The sequence below is a fragment of the Gymnodraco acuticeps genome, unplaced genomic scaffold, assembly GCF_902827175.1.
Source record: "Gymnodraco acuticeps unplaced genomic scaffold, fGymAcu1.1, whole genome shotgun sequence".
Classification (NCBI taxonomy): domain Eukaryota; kingdom Metazoa; phylum Chordata; class Actinopteri; order Perciformes; family Bathydraconidae; genus Gymnodraco; species Gymnodraco acuticeps.
The window spans coordinates 6,840,657-6,853,603 of NW_022989768.1; the positions used below are offsets into that span (position 1 = coordinate 6,840,657).

The following is a 12,947-nucleotide window of genomic DNA, read 5'->3' on the forward strand; positions in this document are numbered from 1 at the left end:
AAGCAGCTTAATAATATTTTAGCTACGTTTGAATTTACACACAGCTGGGGCTCTTCTCGCTGCTGTCTTCAACATTGCTCAGTTCTGTCAACAGAAATCAGCAATGATTAAAGAAGTGTCAAGATCCTTCACAAAGAAGGCTTGCTTGAAAAACGCTACACAATCCTGCATATAAAATGTTTAAGTAGAATTAAGTGAGTATAATAAGGAAAATGTAGTCATGGCACCAGCATTACAATCTTCACATTTGTTGTTTAACTGAAAAAAATATTTAACTATGGTCATTGTCAATCAAGTCTTGGTTCATAATTCCAGCGGTCAAATAAACATAGAAGCTTAAAAATGAAAGTAAAGACTCAATTATTTTTCGAGTAGCAGATGGCAAGCCATATCAATACATTATGTAAGATGTATAATAGAACTTCTCCAACCACAATACAACTGAGTTACTAATTGAGTCGCATAATTTGGTATTACACAAAAAAAACACAATTAGCCTGTAGGCCTATAGTGCTACGACAGAAAACTGCTCCAGTGTTCAATGTGCATTACCTCGTTGATTAATATCTGCCTTACTTATATATATAGCTCTTGTGCACCACCTATCGGCGCACAAAATAATCACAATCCAGCTTTTTATTTTTCATGTTTTATTACAGATCTACTTTGTGGTACAGTATACAAAAAAAGTATTAAAAACATCTACATTGCATGTTCGAAGGAAGTGCACACAATTAAAAAGACTTTCTGAAAAGGCTCTATACCAGTTATCAAAATGTCAGTTTAAAAAAAGGTTTTGCAATAAATAAATATAAATTACATGAGAATCATGACAAGGTCAGGTAATTCATTAAGGCACACCTCACATCCCAAATGTACCTCGCAAAAACAATATGGCAACTCCCTAAGGACAAAAACAAGCTTATTTCCCAGTTTAAAAGGGAGCAGCACTTCTCCTTTTAATTATAATCATAAAACATGTTCAGCATTTAACTACCCTGCCGCAGAAAAGTTTATATATTAAGCAACTTTACAGAGCATTGCCTGTCAATTCATGAAGTTGGTATTGCTTACATTAATGCAAAAAAAGCTAACTGAAACCGTGTCTTTACAGTATGAAATTCAGACAGTACGCACAATGGCTTAAACTGTGCAATTAACTGAGCATTATTTTTTACATGACATTCAAAAGAAATATCTTGAGACAATTGTGAATTTTGATTATAAAAATGTTAAATATTGCTGAAATAATGGATACTGTTCACAAGTCAATTTGGTTGAATAAGGATCTATCACTTGATACTGTAATAGCAGGTGTGATAGACCGCCCCAGAGCACTTCTCACATTCAAAATGTCTGCATAGTTTGAACTTTGACAATTGCTTCTGAAGATAAATCACATAAATGGCAATCACATTTTCTCTAACATAAACAAATGTTCAGTTTCTGACCGTTGCATGCCATTAAAAATCAAACAAAAAAAGGATTATTGCAGCTCCCTGATGCTGCGATTAAATATACTGTTCCCTGCAGTTTACACATAATTCTGAAGAGCATAGGCTACAGCTTCGAAAACCTTTACAGAAATATGTCTGACAAAATGAGATGGGATGAGATAAACCCCAATAAGTGTAAAAGTACTTGTTTTCGGCACCTTTCAGACTAACAAACACCATTTTTTTTCTCAAGGAAGTAGTGATTTGCTATTCCTGTAGTTGAAAAAAAGTTTGGTTGTACTAGAAGCCAAAATACTGTGTATTTACAAAATCCATTTGTTTTACAACATGCATTTTCATTTCATTGGAGGCTTTACAAAAGAAAGAAATATATTACTTTCGTCATTTCAAAGGGCGGAGGAATGTACTGCATGCATGATCTAACCACATCTATCCGAGTCGATGTGCAGCAATTGATGAAAAATTTGAGTGTTTAAAACTTGTAGCATGCTCAAGATGTGACAATGTCAAAATGTTCTTATCTATACACACAGACATTAAATTCATAGAGGACTGTTGCAATCATTATCCCTGGGCTACCAAACCGTTTTTCTGTGCACTAAAAATTCTACAGACTCACATTCGCCCATATGGAACAAACGGATAAAACAAAACGTTGCAGCAACATGTTGAAGAGCCACTTTCAACATAGACAAAAAAGCTGGTATTAGAATAGCTGGTGGCTTTCATACACACACTGACAATCAGACAAATTATGAAGAATAATAAAACAGTCTTGATATGTATGAAAAGTTGACAAAGTATTTACAAAACATTGATCACTTAATACAAAATATCCAAAAACAATTTGAATCAAAAATGGAGCCTTGACACAATTTGCTTCCGCAGCCTATAAATAACACTAATGCCCGTGTACGTTTTTTTTTTTGCTTTTTGCTTTCTATAAAAAAGAAAAGAAATCAACTCTATACAAAAGTTAAAAAATACCCATATAAAAAAGGAACAATACATAGAAAAGAAATATCTAAATAACTAATCTAGTTGGGAGAGTGGAAATTAGGAGGTCTGCCACTGGAGACAAATCCAGGAGGATGCCATGGATACCCCTACAGGGGGATTCAACAAAAGCAATCACCAGGTTTCTTTGATGACTTCTGGCAGTTGTGGAGGAAGTGTGTCTGGAAGGTGTGCAGCCACTTGCGTGGATGCCAGTTTTTTGGAACTGCAGCAGGGTTTGAAGAGACGAGGATCAATGATCACCTCTCCAAAGCGCCCCTTATAGACAATCCCACAGCACACCTTTTGCCTAAAACATGGGGGGGGAATGACCTTTTAGTTATGGATGATATTCAAAGGGTGCAAAATTGCTTAAACATTTGTCCTGTTACTTTGTGAAACTCAAATCGGATTAATGAGTGCGCACCTTTTCCAGTAGGAACGGTCCAGAAAAGAGAAGCTGGACGGAGAGGGGCGTCTCTGTTTGGACTCGATGTCTGAGCCGTCATCTGATAGGTTGCTGTAACTGGGGGACTGGGCAGGAGACACACTGGAGGTGGTGCTGAGTGCATCTGAGTCAGCTAGGGAAATAAAAGAAATGCTTTTTAGAAATTGCCTTCAAATTTAGGAGATTTTTTCCTAACACAATCGTGTCTAAAAAAAATAATCAGAAAATAGTAAAAAATCCCCAAACAAATTCCTTAAACCCATGTAAAGACATCTTAACTGCTTGTTTTGTCTGACAACAGTCCAATACCCAAACAAGTTCGGTTAAAAATCATAGAATAATAACTGCTGTTGGCATACAACAAGATCACATCGAAAAGGCAGAATCTGTATGTTTTCTTTAATTAATCAATCATTTATTCACCCCTTTTAACTAGCTATTGGTTACAGCCTAGATGAAAACCAAAAAATATCAGTTACAGTCACCAAACCCAAAGATCCACAAGATGCTGCTAAAGCAGTGATTTTTGGCCCGGCTGAACAGACATCCACAACACATCCAATGTTTACATAGAGTGAGATTGCATGCATTGTGTCATTTTGATATAGCACCATTTTTTCCTTGAACATGCACTTGCATTTTTTGTCAACAAATATTCCATATCTGGTGACTTTCAAATCTATTTATATCACCCAAAAGAATCTCACAACACATGCATGTTATAAGCTAATATATTTAAAACAACTTACTTAGTCTCTTTAACTTGTGGAGCTTCTTTAGCTTGCTTTTCTTCTTCCCATCACTGTTCTTGATCTTCTTGGGTTTGGTCATCTTGAAGCCTGGTCCAGCTCTTGCATCCACCACCTGAGCCAGGTCAGGTGAAACATCAGGTCAATATAAAGCCTTCTTGTGACAGTCGGACACATTTGATTCTCATTACTCTTAGCAGACAAGACTTACATGATTCCAGTTTTTCTTGGAGCCATTTGGTAACTTCTTCCACCTCTTCACCAGCAACACACAGGCATTGCAAATGTCTCCAACACGATCTTCTGACAGCCTTTAAAAAAAAGTATTAAAGTGGCATTGCTTAAAACTTGTCACCCAAATTCCTGTTTTATTAATTTACACAATGAAAAGGGAAAACAGGATGACACAACACAACCAAACATTTCATGAATGAGAGCTTTTACCCAAAACAGAGCTCGAATGTCTCTTCATATCGACTGCTGTCTGTGAAGCGTGAGCTGGAGGACTTGGTCTTGCAGATGCAACAGCCTTCGTTACTCCGGTAGATCTTTGACTTGTGAAAGCCAAACATATTACGTTTGTTGGTTGGTTATGGCAGTAATCTGGAAAAGTAAACCAGAACGATCGTTAAATCTCTTTGTAATATCACCGTGGGTGCAGTCAGTTGTGCTTTCTACTACCGAGAAGGGGGCGGTCCCTACACATATAGATAAACAAAACCACTCTTAACGCATCATTTTTTAACACAAATCGTGTATGAAACTCACATTTGAGGTAGCAGTATATTGTATTTGAAGTGCATTGACAGCTGAACTAGCGTTTTGCTAAAGAAAAACGTCGAACTATCTTATGGAATTCAAAGCAAAGTAGCGGGAACAACAAAAAATACAACACTGACATTTCATAAACGTTTAAAACTTACTAAGTTGTGTTGAATAAACAACGTAAGTACCAATCGTGTTACATTTGGTGCGGTAGCAACGGATGCAGGCTCCCAAACGTTTACACACATTCACGCCACACGGTAAGCGTTCCACACCCACAACATAGCGCTTTACTATCGGTAACTGGTTCTTATGTTACTTTTTGGAACAACAGCCAGTACATTGGAAATGTTGATTATTTATCATTCTCAATACAATTAAAATGGTTGGTCTAACATACTGCTCAGTTGAGGATTTGTTTGTAGGGGAAACCCGAAACAAAAAGCGGGCAGCAGCAGCGCTTTCTGAAGTGAAGAAACAAAAAGCTACCGGGGCTGAAATATGTGTAACACGCCGTGTCCGAATAACACACAATCCCCAACTTAGTGCAATTCGTGTATGTTGTCGGGATTTTAATAAAATACAGATAAGTTACAATGAATACATAATTCCCTTTAAATTCAAACTTTTGCCCGCTAGAGCGGCAGATACGGTTCATTGTTGTTAGCTGTTAGCATGCTAGCTAGCCGACGTAGCTACCATTACCACGCCACGCTCTCGTTCACTTCCACGTTATCCCATTGTCGGTTAGTCTTTACACATTTAGCTGCACACGCTCACGTCAAGCTACGACCACATCACAATACCATCAATCTCTTCGCATATAACAAACCAGTAAAATACTACAAATATCATTCCTTTACAAGAGAAATTAAATTGCACTTACTGAACAAAAACTTTGAATCTTCGCCGTATTCTTGGAACGCACTGCGCATGCTCTTACTACAACTGCATACAGCTGTCTATTAGAATATCATTAGCATGAATGAAAGGGCCGGGCGTACAATGACCATATAAGGAGTGCAGCCGTTGGGTTTGAACCTGGGTTTAACCAATCGCTGCTGTCCTCGGTACTCTTCACACGATATGAATGACGGGAAGCGTAGTAAATGAGCGGGAGATCCGCCACAGTTGTTAGCTGCTTTCCCTTAAACTCAAAATCCCATAAACCCCCTGGTTGAAGGCTTTAAAGAAACACAGCTATATGACATGGCGCGAACGAGTTTGTTTACATGTTCTCAGCTGAGAAAGCGCATTCAACGGCGTTTATACGGTTAAATCACTTGTGTGTTACTTTTCAACCGAATTATTTGACACCAAAGTGACTATAATTAGATTGGCACTACAGTTAGTTTTTTATGGGATATTTAGCTTTTGAAGACAAACTTTAGAGAACATTTGATTTAGGGTTCACATTAGAACTTAGTTATTATAATTATTTGATGACTTTTTTGTTCTAATAAATCTAAGAAAATGATTACAAAATCATCATTGTTTTGAAGCCCAACTTCACATATCAATTTAACTTGTTTTGTCCAATGGTTTTATCCGAACAATTTAGTATATTTTATTTACAGTCGGCATGTGCATTTTTGAACCACTTTTTTTCAGATGAGAAGGCACATGTAGAACTTAAAGCTATTCATGAAAAACTGGTTGACTCTTATACAATTTAATCCACTTGAATGCATTACTGATGCTTTATTCTTAATATATTTGTACACTGTACACTGTTGCTCACTTAGTAAACACTACATTACACAGCTATTTCAATAAATGTACAACAGTATTGGAAAAAAAATATATATATCTCCCAAGATGCTCATGTGTGGGTCGTACACAGACGAGTACAACACAGTTATTCCAGACATTGTTGGCACAGAAAATAAGTCCTTCACATATTAAATCTCTTGTTCTGCACAGTTCAAAGTATGTAACGGAGAAGGGCCCGTTAACACGTCAAGACACCCCGGTATGGAGTTTGAATTTTCTGTTGTGGATATTGCATAGCAAGAAACCATGATGACAAAATCAGGAGCGGGAAGGAGCTGTCCTTTTTCCTCCTCACATGTGAAGCAGGAGATCATCCTTCATCACGAAGAGTGGACAGAGATCACCACACTGTTTTTATTCAGAGAACAGGGCAGACGTAGTGTGAGAGCTGGGATGATGATGGAGGAAAGGGTTGAAGGTATTTACATGAAGGCTTTCATTGTGATCAACTTTGCACAGAAAAATGGGTCAAGCGTGTCTTCGAGGACTTGTTTTACGAACACAAAAAGCCAAAAGACTTGGGGTACTTTCCTCATCCAGCTGAATACACTGGTCATCACTGGATGCAGGGTTAATCCACACAGTCTTTTTATCATGCAAAAAGGATGATTTTCTCTGCTATAGGTATTCCATGTTAAACATCTGTACACTATTACATTTCTCAAGGAAAGCCCAAATGTAACAGCCTTTTTGTTCCCATGTAGATAAATCCTTTTATACACTACAAACCCCCTGTCAAACACATACTTACTTATAAAGCATACTTCTACATCATTTGCTTTAAGCTCTGTGTTATGACATTTGAATCTGAGTTGACAACAGGGCAAGCAACTTCACTGATTTAACAAAATAATACTTTTATTCTCTGAAAATATATTAACAGTTTTGATCGTTGCTTTCCTTCAAATATATCCATTGTCAGCAGTTCACGATAAAAATGAAAATATTTTGCTTTCAGTAAAACATTATAGCACAAGTAGGTCATTGTCAATAATGTGAAAATGATGGTTCATAATAGAAAACATATTTTTAACATCTAATGGCCACATCATCAAGGATAAAAATGACAACATATCTTGAAAGGCTCATTGCACTTAATATATGGCAAATGTAACAGTAGCTTTAATATAAGCCAGAAAATGTCTTTTGTTCAAGTCTTTTCCTGCATAAAAAAGGTTCAGTTACTCTTTTTAGTGGTCCCCAGTGATCGTCCTGGTGGGGAGTTGGTTTGTTTTAGATACCAACACCTTTGACAAGTGAAGCCTCCAGGGTGATGTTGAACTCCTGCAGAGTCTGTAGTACTCTAATGAGAGAGTTTACCAACGAGAGGTCCTTCATCAGAGCGGTGTCTTCATACATCTGAGCCGTGATTGGACAGTCTGTGAGCAGAGCGATCCAGTGATGCAGCAAGTGATCCCTGAGAGAAGAAGACGTGTGTGGATTCAACATAACAGAAAAACACTGGAGACTTCCAACATGTAACTTTTCAATATATAACAATTTAGAACTATGAGAGTGTTAATATCATATTATCATTATATCATAAAGATAATATCAATGTGAAAAACATTAATCTGTATTTGAAAATGTCTTTAAAAGGCCTGTTGAAAATGTATGGTGCTGCAATAAACTATTATTTTCATGATGGTTGAATCCTTTTCTTCAAATTACCTTTTTTTGTATTACCAACAGTCCAAAACAATTTTATTAAGCAGAGGATTGTCAAGTATTATCTACTTGAAAAAATGTATGGCCAACCATTTAGATACTAGATGAAAATAAGTCATCTAGTATCTAAATGGTTGGCCATACATTTTTTCACTGTTGAATATTGATTAAGAAATTGCTGCAGTACAACTGTTTTGAACAGAGGGGTCATATATAGAAACATGGTAAAAGCACTGCCTACAATGCACAGAACCATCTTCAACACAGGAAGATCTTAAGAAAAACAATTAAATATTTAGAATCATTTAAAGGAGAAATACTTTTTGTTTGACTCCTTGCCAGTCAGGGTGATGTGTCACATACAAAGCGAAGCATGTACATCAGTTAGGGGTTCAGTGATGTAACCAAAGACATTTCAGCAAGACAGATTGATTAGTGTCTTTGAAGCTGAAGCTTGATTTATGGTTGCGCATTAAGGGGTTACAATGCTGACGTGTCTATACTCACCATTAATACCTGCTACCCAAACACCCCAAAGTCTTTAGTATTCTCAGGAGGGGAACTCTGGAGCCTTAGTATTGGGTTTAGTATGCAGGTTTCAACGCATCTATCCTGAAGACTAAACTTCCTTTAACAATAAAAAAAATCCACTTGATCTAAATATGAGTCTGTGGACATACCTTGCCCCCAGACAGACGAGCATCTGGAATTTCCCGTCCTTGCCGATGTTTCTGGAGGTGTTGTTGATGGCGCGCATGAAGCGGCAGAAGTGACGCACTCGGGTTTGCCAGTTTTCATCTGGTGTCGCCTCCCGCTGCTCCGCACTTTCAAAGTACACTTGTGACTTTTCTGTTAAAGTAAAAAAAAAATTGAAAATGACAAATCAGTTTCTATAGTGATACTTAAAGGTTAAGAAATCTAAACAATGTTTGATAATACAAAAATGTAGGTTTTGGAAGGAATATCACATTATGGCTTAAGTAATATACTGTAAGTGAGTAATGACATTAAGTCTTTACCTAAGAGGTCCCAGATGAAAATGTTCTTAAAGAGTCGGGGGGATTTAAAACCATGTTGAAAAACTTGCTCCAGAGCCCAGACGAGGCCGTACTCCCCGCAGAGGAGAAGGGTCAGACTACCTCTCTGTGGAGAGAAAGAACAAAAGTCAGAACTGATAATAATGTGGTGTTTTCTGATAAATATGACTATGACTAGACTCAATATTTGATGGCTTCTTCGATCCAGTTATGTTCACTAAAATCAAATCTCTCTTCAATATTCTGTAAATAGGTGGAGTAAAGAAGAGTGAGGGGGATTTCCCTGTAAGAATACTTTGTGCCTTGCCTTCACAATGAATAAATAGTCAAACCTATAATCAGCAGTCACAATTGGTATCCTCTGAATTATAATAATCACCCTTTGTGCCTTAATATGTAGTAATTATCATGGTTAGTGTGATTATCAGTGCCCTCATGACAGAAACACATATTTGTATGCCTTTAAGAAAAGGGATCAAGCAAAATGTCTTCTTTCTGAAACCAGTCTTCTTTAATATGTTTCAACAATGTGAATCCTCCACATAGCCCACAGTAAGAGAGGGGCTTTGGAACCACCAGAGCATTAAGCCGCTTTTCTTCATTTGTTATGAATAATAGAACTACATGTTGGGGCCCGTCTAGACTTGCGTCTCTCACCTCCTTCTCCGGCTTGTGGAAGTGCTTCACAATCCCATTGATGGCCTCTCCCACTCCCTCCTGGATCTGACCTGTGTTTAACTCTGGATAAGAAGAAAAAAGGCAAACAAAAATGCTGTGAGACAATATTGGCATACAAAGGGACATTTTCAAATACATTTGTCATTGTGAAGGCATTAAAGGTCCCCCCGATCATACAAAATGCACTTTTTGATGTCTTTTATACATAGATATGTGTCCCTGGTGTGTCAGTAGACTCACAAAGTGTCCGAAAATACAACCATCTCCCTTTTCCTCCTTACCCACATCTCTAAAAACGGGGGTACAACGGAGCTGATCCAGATTTGCGTCCGATATGACTTAATATCGAAAATGTGGGCTGGCCACCCACGGCCCTATCAGAAACGTCGCTATCAGAAACAATGCGTGTTTTGGAAGGTCTGTGTTTATATTAGCAAGCACCGCTAACACTCAGCGCTAACGCTGTACTGGAGAGAGTATGTGTAAAGAAGCAGGATATAAAAATACTTTTAATAAAGCTACGGACCCGTATTCAGCACTTCTCTAACAGGGCTGAGGGGGTATAAGGGCATGACTAGAATTGGTGATCCGTTTGGTATTTTGAGCAAAACACTTCATAGATATGTTTTTTTATATATCTGAGACCTATAATATATGCCTAAACATAGTTTAATATGAGACCTTTAAGAACAAGGTTGCGAGCATTAGTGAGAAGGGGGCAGACGGTGGTCCAATTCTTTAAGATAACAATTGAATCTCAATTTGGATAGATACACATCAACTAGAATATAACAAAAAGTCCTCAAATACTTATTATCTAGCAGTTCATTTTATGGTTGTAAAGTTGAGTGACTTACTTGGTTTGCTGTTTGGCGAGATGGTGACAAACCTCCTCATCATCCCAGGGGACTGCTGCATTGGGGGGGTGCGGCACATCCTCTCATCATTCTCTGAGCTGGGGGTCATCAGCTCTCCCACCAGGATCCTCTCCAGACTGCCGTCATCCACACCCTTCCCCAACCAGCGGCCACACGGGAACCTGCACAGCAAACATCAACTTTAAGAACTGCGCAGCCAAGACAATATCACAGTAGATGAAGCTGAAAAGACGCTCTTACTTGTAAGTGTGCCCCGTTATCTCGTTGCGGACAACAACACACTCTACGAGCCACTTAGCGTAGAGCCCCGAGTTGTCGTGACCCATCTGCACCGTGGTGAGCTTCCCCAGGTTCTGACACTAAGAGAGAGAAGCATGGTGATGTCAAAAAAATACCTCAACTCATATTGTTAATTTAAGAATAACTCCTGTGTATTAAACATTGGTCTTATTTTCATAGCTTTGGTTATCATTTTGATCACTGATCTAATTGATATAATATAAAGTTAGATGATCATACAGGTTTTTCATCACAAGACAACAATGATGGCAACCTATTTTGTTGCCTCGTTTCAAGCCTGGCGACCACCTTTATATATACAGTCTATGGCGACCACTCAGCCCTGGGTTTTCAGATCAACGTCTAATTCCAACACCGACCTGACATTATTCTGTGCAATGAAGTCTTAATGCTGACATTTCAGCTCTGCTCAGTTTCAGTTTTACTTTCAAACTATTACTACGCGCTGCAGTGGAAATGCGCCATAATAAAGTGAGCCTGGCCTACCAAGACCTAACTATACCGTACTAAGCCGTGCGAGGCCCTGCAGTGAAAATGCGCCAGATGTGGTTTAGATATCAGGCTCGACAGCCGGCTTGTTTAAAACCTGTCTGCTCTTTTAAGCACTTGTATGTATTGTAGTAATATCCACATGTTTTGTGATGGTACCACTTACTGTGGTTCCTACACTGTTTGAATGTACATCAACATTTATGAATTAAAAAGCTAAATAAAGACTCAAGTTGTAATAATGTGGAATTTCACCAACCTCAAAAGTGATCTCCAGAGTGTTTCTGGGGACCTGCAGGACTCCGGTCTCTGCAAGCTCACCAGCAACACAAACCCAGGGGTTGGCCGTGAACATAGAGCCCCCCAGCTTCTTACTGGAAACCACCACCACGTGGTAGGGGATCACTGGGAGACAGAGCAGAGAATTGTCATGAGTAAAACAGGTAGTTTATTGACAGAGTTGAAGGGCTGTTTGGTATTCAAAATAGAACTCACTGATGGTCGTAAAGACGTTAGTGAAACAAAAGTAATCCACAGCGTTAAAGGACAGTAGGTGGTAGAGAAACTGCTCCTTCTCGTCATCACAGCGGAGGAAGGCGTATCGCTTGTACAGTTTTCTAAAGAAAGAAAAGTGTAAAAGTAGAAATTAATATTTGGACTCACAAATTAAAACATCTTATTTATTTCTAAAATAGTTACATTGCCCAACAGAACACCAACAATGTCAGCATGACCTGGGGCCTCATTTATAACGCCTTGCGTAGGATTCACGGGGGAAGATTGCTTACGTGGTACAAAGCAAGAAAATAGGTACAGAAATGTTCCGACATTTTCCGATTCACAAAACATTGCGTACCGGCGAGGAAAGTGCGTACGGCACTTCCTACGCCTGTTTCCCTTTATAAATCACAATCGACTCGAAATGCGGCGCAGCTTTTGCGGGATTCACGTAACGCCCATATTTTCCTATAAATAGTCAAAGAAACGCCCATTCATTCATTCAGTTTGACTGACTGCATGAAGAAGATCGCAGGAAATGACGACAGAACAGCTAAAAAAGACATCTCACACCGTGTCAGATTTTGGTTATTTTTGGGAGGTCGAGATAAATCATATTGTTTGGTGGATGCCGTTTGAACCAGAGTAGCAGCATGGAGGTCGGATCGTCACCAAAATAAATAAATAAGTGGTCCGAAAAAGGTTAATGACAAAAAAAATACACATAGCCTTCCTCAGGCAGTGTGTTTGTACCGGGGACAGGAGACACCCCCTTGATGAGAAACTGTAAGAAGTGATCGGGGAATCCCTCCGGAGTGGAGTCATGACGACTGGATCTGAATTATTGTTTTGTATTTGGTGGTTTGTGTTCCAGCTTTCGATCAGCAACTATATATCCATAATCGACCAGTTAAAGGAAATACAACTAATGTGTTGTGTTATATCAGCTGTACAATTGACCACATATGGTGTTCTTAGTTTCCATACGTCCTGTGTTTTACGAGCGACTTATCAAGTCTTGGCAAACGGCATTAAACACGATTAAACGTGACAGTATATAAAACCATGCTCGTATCTACAACCTATAGAAATGCAAAACGGCGTCAGTTTAGACCATGGTTTGGACGTAATTTGGACGTAAAACATTTCATAACATTAACACAACATATTCGAGGTGGTTTTCAATAACATATCCGTATTTATTTATTTCT

The 12,947-nt window shown here is 38.5% G+C and overlaps 2 protein-coding genes across 5 annotated transcripts in view; both read right to left on the reverse strand.

Annotated features, from left to right (window-relative positions):
• Positions 1-633: 633 nt before the first annotated feature.
• On the reverse strand, positions 634-5,447 carry sinhcafl (SIN3-HDAC complex associated factor, like). The gene is made up of 6 exons (XM_034218051.1): positions 5,302-5,447; positions 4,095-4,253; positions 3,862-3,961; positions 3,651-3,765; positions 2,881-3,034; positions 634-2,763 (listed from the first exon to the last, which is right to left on the reverse strand). Exons 2-6 carry the CDS (start codon positions 4,220-4,222, stop codon positions 2,589-2,591), a joined length of 672 nt encoding a protein of 223 aa, XP_034073942.1. The 5' UTR covers positions 4,223-4,253; positions 5,302-5,447; the 3' UTR covers positions 634-2,588.
• A 644-nt stretch (positions 5,448-6,091) lies between these two features.
• Positions 6,092-12,947, reverse strand: part of dennd5a (DENN/MADD domain containing 5A) — a 37,936-nt gene continuing 31,080 nt past the window's right edge. For all 4 annotated transcript variants that reach the window (XM_034218090.1, XM_034218082.1, XM_034218072.1 and 1 more), the window contains 8 exons: positions 11,734-11,855; positions 11,498-11,643; positions 10,690-10,808; positions 10,429-10,610; positions 9,551-9,633; positions 8,876-8,999; positions 8,537-8,705; positions 6,092-7,605 (listed from right to left, as the gene is read on the reverse strand). In XM_034218090.1, the coding sequence (XP_034073981.1) occupies positions 7,422-7,605; positions 8,537-8,705; positions 8,876-8,999; positions 9,551-9,633; positions 10,429-10,610; positions 10,690-10,808; positions 11,498-11,643; positions 11,734-11,855 (1,129 nt within the window). In that variant the 3' untranslated portion in view covers positions 6,092-7,421. The remainder of the gene's footprint in view (positions 7,606-8,536; positions 8,706-8,875; positions 9,000-9,550; positions 9,634-10,428; positions 10,611-10,689; positions 10,809-11,497; positions 11,644-11,733; positions 11,856-12,947) is intronic.